At 45.8% G+C, this 15,888-nt stretch overlaps 1 protein-coding gene across 2 annotated transcripts in view; it reads right to left on the bottom strand.

Annotated features, from left to right (window-relative positions):
* The window catches only part of PLEKHM1 (pleckstrin homology and RUN domain containing M1), a 57,243-nt gene that overhangs the window by 23,082 nt on the left and 18,273 nt on the right, over positions 1 to 15,888 (bottom strand). For both annotated transcript variants that reach the window (XM_050763687.1, XM_050763688.1), the window contains exon 5: positions 10,797 to 11,181. In XM_050763687.1, coding sequence (XP_050619644.1) covers positions 10,797 to 11,181 — 385 coding nt within the window. The remainder of the gene's footprint in view (positions 1 to 10,796; positions 11,182 to 15,888) is intronic.

Raw genomic sequence — 15,888 nt, forward strand, 5'->3', positions numbered from 1 at the left:
TAAGTGCCACTAACCTCACCCTGACATCGCTATTTCCGGTCCCTGAATCCAGATTGTGCTCCCTGCTTTGTAAACAGGGAAGGGTTGCTTTGGACAGTTGGATCCATTCAGATGCTATACAACTCCTCAAGCCAAGGGTGGCAAGTTTTAACTCAGGCGACTTGGGGGGTGGCTCACAGAACTAGGTCCCCAGAGACTCCTCCATGGGGCCTTCAGAACTGGCAGGTGCTTCCCCCTGCCAGTGACAGATGATGTGTCAGTCAGGGCGGCCACTGGGGACCATCCACAACACTAGATTCTGAGCAAAGCCTGCCTAGGTCATCAAGACCTGGGGGACCTCCCTGAGGAAAACGGGTGGAAGAAACAGCTCCCCGGCAACCATGTGGCTGTCCTGGCAGCCTCACATATACCTGGGAAGTTGTGTGATCTCCAGCCTCTGGCGGGAGAAGGCACTGTCCCTGAAGACTCAGCTCAGGAGACATCCATCACCTCCACCTGGAAGCTTCTCTCACCCTTCCCCAGCCTCCACCCCTTCCCACCCCCTAGCTGGGTTAGGGGATCCCACAATATTCTGTGCTTACCCTCATTCTAGCACCTATAAGGCTGTTTGGAATGGTTTTCTTGATATCTCCAGCAAGTGCCTGGCCCAGAGTCATACAAGATGAGGGTATAAATAATGACCATCCCAATGTCTTTAACATAAAATAACAAAGGTGGGTCAAGTGGACTGGAAGGAAGGAGACAAATGTAAATTTTAAGATTGTGGACATTCAGGATGGGCGTGATGGATTATGCCTGTAATCCCAGCACTTTGGGAGGCTGAGGTGAGAAAACTGCTTGAGACCAGAAGTTTGAGACCAGCCTGGCCAACATGGCAAAACCTTGTCTCTACTAAAAATACAAAAATTAGCTGGGCATTGTGGTGCATGCCTGTAATCTTAGCTACTCGGGAGGCTGAGGCACAAGAATTGCTTGAGCCTCGGAGGCAGGGGTTGCAGTGAGCCGAGATGGATAGAGCTATTGCACTCCCACCTGAGCAACAGAGCAAGAGTCTGTCTCAAAAAAAAAAAAAAAAAAAAAGGTTTATGGACATTCACTGGGGAGGGCTTCTCTCTCCTTTGAGGAAAGAGACTGCTAGGAAATGTTCAGATACAGTCCACTGAGCATAGCTGCCAGGAAATGAAACTAGGGAACACCTTTTACTCTCTTAAGCAACTGGGAAAAACAGTGGAAACGTAGGTTCCTCAGAATTTCTGCACATGGGCTTGGACAGAGCTCTGAGGCTGTGTGCTCCTGGCCCCAGGTGGGTGGGGAGAGGGGAGAGGGTGTGAGAGAGAGTGCACGCACGAACACCACTGTTTCTCTCTTCTCTCCATTTTTTCTTTCAGAGATGGAGTCTTACTCTGTCACCCAGGCTGGGTCGCAGTGGTATGATCTCAGCTCGCTGCAACCTTTGCCTCTCAGGTTCAAGTGATTCTCCTGCCTCAGTCTCCTGAGTAGCTGGGATAACAGGCTCATGCCATCATGCCCGGCTAATTTTTGTATTTTTAGTACAGATGGGGTTTCACCATATTGGTCAGGCTGGTCTCAAACTCCTGACCTCAGGTGATCCACCTGCCTCAGCCTCCCAAAATGCTGGGATTACAGGCGTGAGCCACTGCACCTGGCCCCCTTCTCTCCCTTTTTCCCACCAGCATCCTACAACCTGCTCACTCAGGCAGGGTCCATGTCTGGCCAGCACCCTGCCCTTTATAGTGGAAGGAAACCATCACCGACTAAGGATCTATACCAGAGCTGCAACTGCCACCAGGGACCCAAGACAGAGGAATGCCACCTTGCATTACTAAAGGGTTCACGACACCATATACAACAGCTGAATCCCCGTGAGGAGTGTGGCTGAGGAGTGAGACGCAAGGTCCCTGGGCCACTTTCAGAAGGATGAGACTTTGTCCAGCCTGTCCTCATTATGCCAGGCAAATGAACTGCCTGTACTCATAACTGTGGGAGGGGAACCACATACCATGGGCAGGTGGTCCATGGAGACAGTGATTAAGACCAAGTCCTAGAACTCACACTGCCCTCTGGAAGTTAAACTGAAATGAACTCACAACCCCCAGATCCCAGACATGCGTCACCCTTGAGAGCCCCCTATTCCCTGCACCTCTCCTTCCCAGTGCTTAGCACAAGTGTAATTATGATGTGGATAATCATTTGTCTAATCTAATGTCTGTCCCCGAAGGGCCTTCGTCTGTTCTGTTGTATCACTCCACTCCTACCACCTAACATGGTGCTTGGCTTATAGTAGGTGGTTTGGGTTCAATGAATTAAAAATAAATGTTTTTAAAAGAAAGACTGAATGGGTCTCTACACTACAAAACTTGATAGTGGCCTCAATATCTCCCCCAAAATAACATCAAATAAAAAGCATGTGGCTAATTGACAGAAGCATAGAAAGATGAGGACCACAGGGGCAGACATGCAGGGCACAGCCTGGCACAGTCCACAGGCCAGGAGCCCAGCAGGCCCACGCGAGCTGGGTGACTGGTGGTGCCAGCGACTGGTGCCTGGTGACTACCTACTGAATGAGCAGTGAATGAATCCACAATCCAATGAATTCCCTGTGAGACAGACACAGGATGGGGGCAGGATCTGAGATTCTCACATCAGACTCAGCACCAAGCGCTCAGATGTCCTAAGCAACCTTCCAGCGATCAGAGTCCCCCGTAGCTGGCACAGAAGCAGAGCCTGCCATGATCACACCAACCTGACCACCCTGTCCACTTGATGGTACACTTCGATGACCCGCTTTGGCCTCCCAAAGTGCTAGGATTAGAGGCGTGAGCTATCATGCCCAGCCTGAATGTCCATAATTTCACATTTGTCTCCTTCATTCCAGTCCCCTTGACCCACCTTTGTTATTTTATATTAAAGACATTGGGATGGTCATGATTTATTCACTCATGATTCTGGGCCAGGTACTTGCTGGAGATACCAAGAAAAAGAACCATTCCAAACAGCCTTATAGCTAGGATGGGGGAACAAAATAAACTTAGGAGTTGGCATCTCAAGAGTCTCTTGTGAGTTCAAGAACTATTCACTGATGCCTACTCTCTCCCAGGTACAGTGCTTGGTGCTGACAATACAGAAGCGAACAGGCCTGGTGCTCTGTATCATAGAGCTAATATTCTAGTAAGGAAGATAGAAAATAAACAAGGAGACAAAGAGATAATATATTGTAATTGCACATAGTGATGAGTGTTATAAGTGAAGTCAAGCAGATGAATGGGACAGAGAGTCACTGGGGATAGTGCTTTTGAGCTACAGGGGTCCAGTCAGGGAAGGTTGAGACAATAATGAAGTGAGTTGGGAAAGAAGGAACAGCAAATGTAAAAGCCTGAGGCTGGGCTGGGCACAGTGGCTCCAGCCTGTAATCCCAGCACTTTGAGAGGCCAAGGTGGGCCGATCACTTGAGGTCAGGAGTTCGAGACCAGCCTGGCCAACATGGTGAAACCCTATCTCTACTAAAAATACAAACATTAGCTGGGCGTGGTAGTAGGCATCTGTAATCCCAGCTACTTGGGAGGCTGAGGCAGGAGAATCTGGGGTTTGTGAGTTCGTTTCAGTTTAACTCCCAGAGGGCAGTGTGAGTTCTCTGGGAGGCGGAGGTTTCAGTGAGCTGAGATTGCACCACTGTACTTCAGCCTGAGTGACAGAGTGAGACTCTGCCTCAAAAAAAAATTTTTTTTTAAAGAAGCCTGATGTTGGAAGGAGCTCGCTTGGACTACAGAGCTGCAAGGAGGCCAGTGGGTCAGAGCTTAGTGAGCAAAGATGCTAGCTCGCTTGGACGACAGAGCTGCAAGGAGGCCAGTGGGTCAGAGCTTAGTGAGCAAAGATGCTAGCTCGCTTAGACTACAGAGCTGCAAGGAGGCTGGTGGGTCAGAGCTTAGTGAGCAAAGATGCTAGCTCGCTTGGACTACAGAGCTGCAAGGAGGCCAGTGGGTCAGAGCTTAGTGAGCAAAGTTGCTATCCTGTCCCATCAGCTTTGAGGCCCTGGCAAAATAAGATGCCTGAGCCAGCAAAGCAGAAGCTGGACCCTGGGCAGGAATGAACTCAACATGGTTAGTGACACTCTGGAGCCCTGTGGGGCGCACAGCCTGCATCCCCAGCAGACGTCACTCTGCCTCCAGCTCGAGGCAGGGGCTGCAGAGCTTTCCTCTTCAGCCTTCAGCTTGAGTTGGCAGGTGCATAGTCGCAACCTTCAGGGTCCTAGAGCATTCATTTTCAGGAAGTAAATCTTCAGGATGTACTGAAGCATCTTCAGAACAGCAAATACGAAGAGTCTGACCCACACTGACAGTTTTGTGATTTACATGGTCATATTCAAGAAACAGAGTGAGGCCAATCAGATAGCCATATGGAAAAATATGAGCTTTGACTTCTAACTCATACCACACACAAAAATTAATCCCAGAAAGATCATAAACCTAACTGTGAAAGATAAATCACTAAAGCTTCTAGAAGATAATATAGGCAAATACCTTCAGATCCTTGGGGGAGATGAATATCTCTTAAATGGGACAAAAACCAAGCAAACCATAAACAAAAAGACTGATAAACTGCACATCATTGAAAGAATCTCTGTTCAATAAACATACCATTAGGAGGTTTAAAAGTCAAGTCCTATAGACTAGAAAAAGATACTTGATATAGATACTGTTTTTCTCCAATAAAAGACTTATATCTGTAATATATAAAGAGCTCCTACAAATCAACACATACACATACAACTCAATTTAAGACCAGGATGACAACTGGGACAGACATTCTATAAAAGAGGATTGACTGACCAATAAGCAAATGAAAAGGTATCATCTTTAGTCATCAAGGAAATGAAAATTAAAACCACTACACATCTACCAGAGTGGCTAAAATTAAAAAGATTGGTAACACCATTGGCCAGGATAAAGAGCAACTAGAATGCTCATTTGTTGCCAATATGAGTATAAATTAGCACAGACACTTTAGGAAACTGTTTGGTGGTGGTATCTATTAAAGTTAAACATATGCCACCGAAGGACCTAGCAATTCCATTCCCAGATATATATATCCACAGAAATAAGCATCGAGGTTCTCCAAAAGCATGTACAAGAATGTTCACTACAGCTGTCTTCATAATAGTCAAAACCTGGAAACAACCCAAATGTCCATTAACAGAATGGATAATAGGGGGCGATGTATTTTTACAATGGAGTACTACTACAGAACAATGGAAAAGAATGAACTGCAGCTTCATGCTCTATGTACAGTTGCAGCTCACAGATGTAGCGTTCAGTGAAAGAAACCAGACACAAAAGAATACATACTGCATGATTCCATTTATAGGCGTGAAGTTCTACAACAGGAAAAACTAACGCACCACGCTAGAAGTCAGAATGGTGGATTTCAAGGTGCGCAATGACTGGGAGAAGGTACGCAAGAGCCTCTGGTGGGCTAGAGGGCTAGACACATTCTGTATCTTGATCTAGATGGTGGTCACAGGGTGCACATCATATGTAAATACTCACCAAGGTGGACACTTGGACCCTGAAGATCTGGTACTTCAGATACATCATTCCTCAAAAAAATTTTAAAGGAGAAAGTGGGGCAGTTCAATGGGGAAAGGATGGCCTTTTCAACAAATGGTGCTGGCTCCACTGGGTGTCTACATCCTTCATACACAAAAGTTAACTCAAGATGGACCACAGACTCACTTGTAAGAGCTAAACTGATAACATTGTTAGAAGAAATCATGGAAGTAAATCTTTGTGACCTTGGATTAGGTAATGGGTACTTAGATAGAACACCAAAAGCACAATTAGATAAATTGGACTACATCAAAAGTAAAGCTTTTATGCTGCCAAAAATACCATCAAAAGAGTGAACAGACAACCTGCAGAATGTGAGAAAATATTTATAAATCATGTATCTGGTAAGGGTCTAGTATCCAGAATATACATGGTTTAAAGAACTAGCCTGGGCAACATGGTGAAACCTCTACTCTATAAAAAACACAAAAAAACTAGCTGGGCATGGTGGTGTGAGGCTATAGTCCCAGCTACTCAGGAGGCTAAGGTGGGAGGATCACCTGAGCCCAGGAAGTTGAGGCTGCAGTGAGCTGAGATCACGCTACTCCACTCCAGCCTTGAGACAGAGCAAGACTCCGTCTCAAAAAAAAAAAAAAAGAAAAAGAAAGAAAGAAAAAAGTACTATTATAACTCAATAATAAGAAGATAACATAATTTGGCTGGGTGCAGTGGCTCACACCTGTAATCCCAGCACTATGGGAGGCCAAGGCAGGTGGATCACCTGAGGTCAGGCATTCAAGACCAGCCTGGCCAACATGCTAAAATCCCGTCTCTACAAAAATACAAAAATAGCCAGGTATGGTGGCAGGCGCCTGTAATCCCTGCTACTCAGGAGGCTGAGGCAGGAGAATCGCTTGAACCCGGGAGGCAGAGGTTGCAGTGAGCCAAGATCGTGCCATCGCACTCCAGCCCGGGGGCCAAGAGCGAGACTTCATCTCAAAAAAACCAAAAACATAATTTAAAAATGGGCAAAGGTAGGCTGAATGTGGTGGCTCATGCCTGTAATCCCGGCACTTTGAGAGGTTGAGGCGGAAGAATTGCTTGAGTCCAGGAATTTGAGGGCAGCCTGGCAACATCGCAAAACCCCGTCACTACAAAAAATACAAAAAATTAGCTGGTCATGGTGGCGCATGCCTATAGTCCCAGCTACTTGGGAGGCTGAGGTGGGATAATCGCTTGAGGTTGGGAGGTTGAGGTTGGAGTGAGCTGTGATCACACCACTGCACTCTAGAAAGGCCAAAGTTTTGGAATAGACATTTATCCAAAGAAGATATACAAGTGGCCAATAAGCACATGGAAAGATGTTCAACTTCATTAGCTGTCAGGGAAACATAAATCAGAACCACAATGAGCTCCCACTTCTTACGCACTGTGATGGCTATCATAATAATTTTTTTAAAAACTAGACAGTAACAACTGTTGGTGGGGATGTGGCGAATATAAAATGGGGCAGGCTGCTTTGGAAAACAGTTTGGCAGTTCCTCAAAATGTTAAACATAGTTATCATATGATCTGAAAAATTCTACTCCTAGCTATGCATCCAGGAGAATTAAAAACATATGTCCACACAAAAACTTATACATGAATATTTGCAGCAGCATTATTTATAATAGCCCTAAGTGGAAATAACCCAAACATCCATCAATTGATGAAACCTTACATAAAAAGTGACTTAGCCATACAGTGGAATATACAGTGGGGTATTACTCAGCAATAAAAAGGAATGAAGTATTCATACACACAACAACATGGATGAATGTTAAAAACACATGCTACATGAAGGAAGCCAGACACAAAAGGTCACACATTACATGACCTCATTTATATAAAATGGCAAGAATGGACAAATCTATCAAGATAGAAAGTAAATTCTATCTTGTGGTGGCCAGGGGTTGAATGGAGAGAGATGGGGAGTGATTGCTAATAGGCAGAAGGTTTCTTCCATAGGGGATAGAAGTGCTCTACAATTAGACTGTGGTGATGATTACACAACCCTATGAATATACTAAAAACACAGTATTATACTTTAAACAGGTGAATTGTATGTATTTTAATTCTATCTCGATAAAGCTGTTTAAAAAAAAGGCGGGGGGGAGGTGCCTCTGCTTGTCTATTCCATGGCCCTGGCCCCATCCTGAGTCATATGACTTAGAGGAAGCTTGTCCAACCCACAGCCCATAGGCCACATGCAGCCCAGGACAGCTTTCAATGTGGCCCAACACAAATTCATAAATTGTCTTAAAACATTATGAGATTTTTGGCTGGGTGTGGTGACTCATGCCTGTAATCCCAGCACTTTGGGAGGCTGAGGTGGGTGGATCATTTAAGGTTGGGAGTTCAAAACCAGCCTGGCCAACATGGCAAAACCCCGTCTCTACGAAAAATACAAGAATTAGCTGGTCATGGTGGTGGGCGCCTGTAATCCCAGCTACTCGGGAGGCTGAGGCAAAAGAATCACTTGAACCAGGGAGGTGGAGGTTGCAGTGAGCCGAGATCGCACCACTGCACTCCAGCCTGGGTGACAGAGGGAGACATTATCTCAAAAAAAACAAACAGAGAACAAAAAACATAATGAGATTATTTTTGTGATTTTTTTGAAGCTCATCAGCTATCATTAGTGTTACTGTATTTTATGTGTGACCCAAGACAATTCTTCTCCTTCCAGTGTGGCCCAGGGAAGCCAAAAGATCGACACTCCTGATCTAGAAGCTACTACCCAAAGAGAAGAGCACAAATAGAGCTGAAAATGCAAGACTAGACTTCACCCTGAGCACCAGACCATGGCAGGGATATACTCCCAGCTTTGTGTCCGTGTATGCACAAGCATACAAATCCCTGCCTCTGCTTTCCATGACCCTATCTTGCCCTCCATGGTGTGGTTTAAATATGAAGCCAGGTTGGGCATGGTGACTCATGCCTGTAATCCTAGCACTTCGGGAGGCTGAGGTGGGAGGATCGCTCAAGGCTAAGCAACATAATGAAACCCGTCTCCATTAAAAAAAAAAAAAAAGAATTAGCTGGGCAAGTTGGTGCCACCTGTGGTTCTAGCTACTCTAGAGGCTGAAGTGAGAGGATTGCTTGAGCATGGGAGGTCGAGGCTGCAGTCAGCTGTGATTGCACCACCGCACTCCAGCCTGGGTTATAGGGCAAGGCCTTGTCTCAAGAAAAAAACAAAACAAAATAAAAACAACTGTGAAGCTTAGAAAAAGAAGTAGTCAGAGGCACCTAAGCCTGTAAAGGTATTTATTCTCCCTCCCATCACTGCACCACCAGCCCTACCCGCACTGTCTCTTTCCTCTCTTGTGGACTTTCTCTGGAGCCTGCCCCTAGCATTCTAGAGCAATTGCTTTCCCTCACTCTGCTGGCTAGGCCGCTGGGGCTTGAACTGCAGCAGGGGCAGATAGCACACATATCTTTTTCCTACCCACACTCAGTAAACATCAATAACTTTGGAAAACCACAAAGGCCAAACAAGAACAAATGGAAAAGACAAAAGAGCTCAAATTCACAGCCTTTGGCTGGTGCTTCATTGGGCCAGTAGTTCTCAAGCCTCTCTACTCACTTGGTTCTCTCAAGGAGATGCCCAGGGCTGGCTTCCCTCAGGGACTATGTTGACCCTGGCCTCGAACTTTTGGGCTCAAGGAATCCTCCTGCCTCAGCCTCCCAACTAGCTGGGACCACAGGCTTGTGTCACTGCACATGGCTGGATTGGCTTATTCTACAACAGCACTGTCCAATGGAAATATAGTATGAGCCACATATATAATTTTAAATGTTCTAGCAGCCACATTTTTTAAAAGTATGGCACATGTTCTCAAGATCTCCTAGGGCTGTGTTAATAGGCCATGGTTTAAACATAAATTTTGTTTTAAAGTAGAAAGAAATAGGTGAAATTAATTTTAATAATATATTTTATTTAATACAATATATCCAAAATCTTTTTTTCTCTTTCTTTTTTTTTTTTTTTTTTTCCAGACAAGGTCTCCCTCTGTCACCCAGGCTGGAGTACAGTGATGTAATCACAGCTCATTGCAGCCTCAACCTTCTGCACTCAGGCCATCTTCCCACCTCCCTGGTAACTGGGACTACAGCCACACACTACCATGCCCAGCTAATTTTTGTATTTTTTGTAGAGATGGGGTCTCACTTTGTTGCCCAGGTTGGTCTCCAACTCCTGGGCTCAAGCAATCTTCTCTCCTTGGCTTTCCAAAGCGCTGGGATTACAGGTGTGAGCCACCATGCTCGGCCCCCAAATATTTTCATTTTAACTTGTAATCCATAAAAATGAGATTTTCTATTTTTTTTTTTTTATCATACTAAGTTGTTGAAATCCAGCGCTTATTTCACATGGCACATCTCCATTTGGACGTGGCACATTTTAAGTGTTCAACAGCCACACGTGGCTGGTAGCTGCCATATTGGACAGCACAGCTCTAAAACCTGGGTCATGTTGCAAAGTGAGTATGTTCAAGGCCTAGTATTTTCTAAATATATTAATTTAATAGGCTGAGCACACTGGCTCATGCCTGTAATCCCAGCACTTTGGGAGGCCGAGGCAAGCAGATTGAGACCAGCCTGGTCAACATGGTGAAACCCCATCTTTACTAAAAATACAAAAATTAGCTGGGCATGGTGGTGGGCACCTGTAATCCCAGCTACTCAGGAGGCTGAGGCAGGAGAATCACTTGAACCCAGGAGGCGAAGGTGGCAGTGAGCAGAGATTGTGCCACTGCACTCCAGCCTGGGCAACAGAGCAAGACTCCATCTGAAAAAAACCAAAAAACCAAAAATCAAAAAATATTAATAATAACAAGTACTAAGGAGAAAATAAAGGTTCAGAGAGCTGAACTGACTTGCCCAAGGCCTTAGCTAGTGAGTGGCAGTGGTTAAAGAGCTGAGACTGTGGTCAGATGTGAACGACCTTCACAGAGTCACGTGAAAATGACAGGAGATACACACGGGAAGTGAGCAGCACAGTGCCTGGCTTATATCTACAGCTCACACACCAAGAAACATGAACCCCATCATCACGATGCTATTAACACTATCACCATGCAGGGAGAGGAAGGCTAACAGGGAGAAGGCAGAGACCACTCAGGGTCACTAGCTGGGGAAACCCTGCGTCAGCTGGCATTTCCCAAGACTGCCCCCTGAACGGCTTGCACCACTCACCGGACTGGTGGGTGAGGAAACTACCAGCTTCAGACCAGCTCCGTCATGAGCCTGGGCCTTCTGTGGGCCATTCCTTTGGCCCACTTCTCTGGCTGTCTTGCTGACGGTACTAGAAGGCTGCTGGCCTGAGGTGCTCTCTACACGCTGCTGTAAGTCCAGGGCGCTGGGCGCCCGGGGATGCGGCTCCTGCATGTGGACACCATCTTGAGTTCCAGAGGCTGCCTGGGCAGGAAGGGGCTCTGCAGGTGCCTCATAGTGCAGGTGTGTGCTGGTGTTGAGGCCATGGAGGGAGAGCAAGGCCTGTGGTGTGGGGCTCTCCGTTTCTTGGCTCAGTCCGTTGGTTGGCACAGAATTTACCTGGGCTTTGCTGAATTCCAACAATACCCTAGAAGTTTTAAACAAAGAAACCTGTGTGACAGGTTGTCTGCGACAATGCCCAAGGCTATTGGGGCAGAGGGAAGAATGCAAAACTGCTGTTTTATGATTTAAAACAACCCACACCTTCTTAATTATCCACTGCACTCCCCATCACACAGTCCTCCTCTGACACTCCCACCACGTTCTTCCTGGCCAGGATTTAGGCAGACTGGGTAGGCAGGTGATTTGTGGAGCCTGGGATCTCAGGTGAAAAAGCTCCCACAGCAGAGAAAGAGGACTTGGTATGAATGAGGACTTACTGGCATTCTGAGCAGGCTAGCTGTGGGCCTGGAGAGCTTGCTCAGCCAAACACACAGTTGTGTGGGCAACCGTTTTCCCAAATATGGTGTGCAGCAGAGCCTCCAAGGACAGTGTCTCAGAACAGGCCTCCTCCTCAGCACAGAGAGTTGAGGTGCCAGGACTCTGTGCCCTGGGGCAGGGACTAGGAGCAGCAAGGGCTAAACAGGTTTCCTGAGCGAGGTCATATTTTGTTCCTGGGCAGGCACTGGGACAGCAGGACTGGGGGAGGTGCAAGGGCTGGTCCCTTCAGAGCTGGACTGGGTGTGGAGACAGCAAAGCGTCACATCCCCAGAAAGTGCTTCTGGAGCTCAGTGTACACCAGGTGTGTGAGGGTAGATATGAGTACACATGAGATGTGCCCCTGCTCACTCTCCATGGTGCGACTGCCACTCCCTGTCTCCTCCGTGCTGCTTCCTGGGGCCACAGGGAGCAAATGTTACTGTCTTGGTACATGTGTGTGCACACACACACTCACACATACACAGTGCACAGAAACATGTCCTGGGCCCTCTGGAATGTGCACTGACTAGCAACTGCTCCTCTCTCTCCTGAGGCTTCTGAGGATCCAAGCTCCATTTCGAAAATAAACCCGTTTGCTATCTCTTCTGCTTATAAAACCAGTGGAGCATGTCATGGGCAAAGACAGGTTCAGATGGCCACAGGCTGTCTAAGGCCCCAAAGCCTCCATGCATCTGCCCTGACGGCTTGTACTGGATCCAGAAGATACATGAAGCTCAGCTTAATTTGGGCTTATGGAAATGAGGATTTTAGAATTCAAGTTGCTTACCTGATTGTCTTTCCCAGTGAGCTCTGCACCATCTTAACCCCAAACAACATTTCAAGACATTATAGTCAAGAATAGGTGGCCAATCCATATATAAGTAACTGATTTTGGCTGGGTGTAGTGGCTCATGTCTGTAATCCCAGCACTTTAGAAGTTTGAGGCGGGTTTACAAGTTTACAACGTCAGGAGTTCAAGACTAGCATGGCCAAGATGGCGAAACCGCGTCTCTGCTAAAAATACAAAAATTAGCCAGGCTTGGTGGCAGGTGCCTGTAATCCCAGCTACTCGGGAGACTGAGGCAGAGAACTGCTTGAACCCGGGAGGTGGAGGTTGCAGTGAGCCGAGATCGCGCCACTGCACTCCAGCCTGGGTAAAGGAGTGAGACTCCATCTCAAAAAAAAAAAAAAAAAAAAGTAAATGATTTTCAACATAGACACCAACACACTTTAATGGGGAAGGAATAGTCTTTTCAACAATTGTGCTGAGGTAAGTGGATAATTACATGCAAAAGAAAAAAGCTGGACTGCTATCTCACATTGTATACAAAAATGAACTCAAAATGGATTAAAAACCTAAAGGTAAGAGCTAAAACTAACTCTCAGAAGGAAAGAGAGGTATAAACTTCATGTCTTTGGATTAGGCAATGGTTTCCTAGACGTGAGATCTATAGCGTAAGCAAGCAATGAAAAACAAATTGTAATCCCAGCACTTTGGAGGCCAAGGCAGGTGGATCACCTGAGGCCAGGAGTTCGAGATCAGCCTGGCCAACATGGTGAAACCCCATCTCTAATAAAAATACAAAAATTAGCTGGGCGTGGTGGTGCGCACCTGTAATCCCAGCTACTTGGGGGGCTGAGGCAGGAGAATCACTCGAACCTGGGAGCGGGAGGCTGCAGTGAGCCGAGATCACACCACTGCACTCCAGCCGGGGTGACAGAGTGAGACTCTGTTTCAAAAAACAAAAATAAAAAACGTTTGTGGTTTTTTTGTTTTTTTGAGATGGAGTCTCGCTCTGTCGCCCAGGCTGGAGTGCAGTGGCACCATCTCGGCTCACTGCAAGCTCTGCTTCCCAGGTTCACACCATTCTCCTGCCTCAGCCTCCCGATTAGCTGGGACTACAGGCGCCCGCCACAACGCCTGGCTAATTTTTTGTATTTTTTTTTTTTGGTAGAGATGGGGTTTCACCATATTAGCCAGGATGGTCTCGATCTCCTGACCTTGTGATCCTCCCATCTCAGCCTCCCAAAGTGCTAGGACTACAGGCATGAGCCACCGCACCCAGCCAAAACATTTGTGTTTTAAAGGATACTATCAAGAAACTAAAAAGACAACTCAAAGAATGGGGGGAAATATTTTTAAATTATATAGAAGGGCCTATTATCCAGAATATATATAGAACACTCACAAATCAACAATAAAAAAACAAATAACCAAATTGTTAAATGGGCAAAGGATCTGAACAGACATTTCTCCAAAGAAGATATCCAAATGTTCGATAAGCACATGAAGAGATACTCAACATCATTAATCATCAGAGAAATGCAAATTACAACCACAATGAGATACCACTTTATACCCACTGGGTTGGTTATAATAAAAAAGAAAATAACGAGGGTAGGCAAAGATGTAGAGAAATTAAAGCTCGTATATATTAGTGGTGGGGATGTAAAATGACACAACTACTGCAGAAGACAATTTGGTAGTTCCTCAAAAAGTTAAACATAGAGTTACATATGACCCAGCAATTCCACCCCTAGGTATATAACTAAGAGAATTAAAAACATATGTCTACCCAGGCTGGGCATGAGAGGCTGAGGCGGGCAGACCACCTGAGGTCAGGAGTTCATCTGGCCAACATAGTGAAACCCTTTCTCTACAATAACTACAAAAATAAGCTGGGTGTGGTGGCGGGCCCCTATAATCCCAGCTACTAGGGAGGCTGAGGATGGAGAATCGCTTGAACCCAGGAGGTGGAGGTTGCAGTGAGCCAAGATCGCGCCACTGCACTCCAGCGTGGGGGACAGAGCAAGACTCTATTTCAAAAAATAAATAAAATATAGAATAAAATAAAATACAACAATACCATCATTTGAGCACTATTGATGCCTATGTGCCAGGGACTATTCTAAGTACTTAAATCTAAGTACTTAAACCCTCCAGATGATACCTATGCCACTCAGTGATCATTATAATACAGATCCAGTCTACACGGAAGGAGCTATTCAGGACAGTCAATTCACTAGCCCAACTGCAATTTGGTTTCTGCCAAACAGAACCGCTTTATATTAATGCATTTCATTTTGAATGTTGTGTCTTTTATGCTTTTATGTTTAATTTGTGGATGTTTTGATTTTATACGTGTAATGATAAGCACAAGGAATTTATGTCTAATTTAAAGTTACAAATATTTAAATAATGTAATAACTTTGATGAACTCTAAGTGTCGGTGAGAACATTTTACCCTTGAAATACACACTTCAAGAAATGCTGGTCTCTGTGGATGCTCAAGGACTAACTTCAAGGCCCAGCTCTACGAATGCTGGTGCTGGCTGTGTGTTTGTACATCTGTATGTCTTAGATTTGCCAGTTCCTCACACCACCGTCTGGCATTCGTCTATACATCCTGACCCTTGCCCCTCCAGTTTCCCCATACTAGCCGGGACAACACTTCCTGCACAGAGAGAATGGTTACTGATTCAGTGACCTTAAGCTGGAATTTTCCAATCACAAGACACATGAGATAAAAGCAAGACATATCACAAGGGGATGGCTGGCTGGTCTGCAGAGGAGGCAGACACACAGGAAGGGCTAAGACAGGTAAGTGAGCCTAGGTCATGCCCTGTGCCCGGGTCACACTGCAGGCCTGTCACACCACGGTCCCAGTGGTCATGGGAGACAGAGACTGTTCCTCCCCAATGTATTCTATCTAAATTCCTCCATTTAACATTTGAAAACTCCACCTAATGTGCTCAGAAGCTATTTCTGGGCCTACGAGAGAATTTCCTATATGCGTTTGACTAACAAGCAATGTGCCTGACATTCCTGGGCTTGTAAGTGGTGGAACAGGACTTGAAACTAGGTCTGCTCCAAGCCCAGTCCGCAACACCACCCAATGCTGGTGCTCTTCCTATGCTGGATGAGAACCCTAGAGGGACCTGAACCAAGGCAAGGGCATAGGATGAGTGGAAAGAAGGTCCCAAACACATGGGATCTTCTTTTCAGCTGATGGAACATGGGTCCAACTGAAGGAGGCTTTTAATAAGAAGTTCCCATTTTCCACCTATCAGATGAGCAAAGATCCAAAAGTTCGCTAATACCATCAGTTGGCAAGGCTAAGAAACAAGGACATTCCTGGTGGAGTGTAAATGGGCAATAATCTGTGAATATTCTATATTAGTCTGTCCTTTTGCTCAGCAATTTTGCTTTTGGGAGTTTACTACACAGAGATAGTTATGCAGAACTAAAAGACCACATACACAAGGTTATTTATGAACACATGGGCCCTAGCACCCATTAAATACTGGGCTGATTAAGTAAACTAAGGTACATTCATACACTGGAACAATATGCAATAGAAAAAAAAAGAATGAG

This window comes from Macaca thibetana, chromosome 16 (assembly GCF_024542745.1).
Source record: "Macaca thibetana thibetana isolate TM-01 chromosome 16, ASM2454274v1, whole genome shotgun sequence".
NCBI lineage: Eukaryota > Metazoa > Chordata > Mammalia > Primates > Cercopithecidae > Macaca > Macaca thibetana.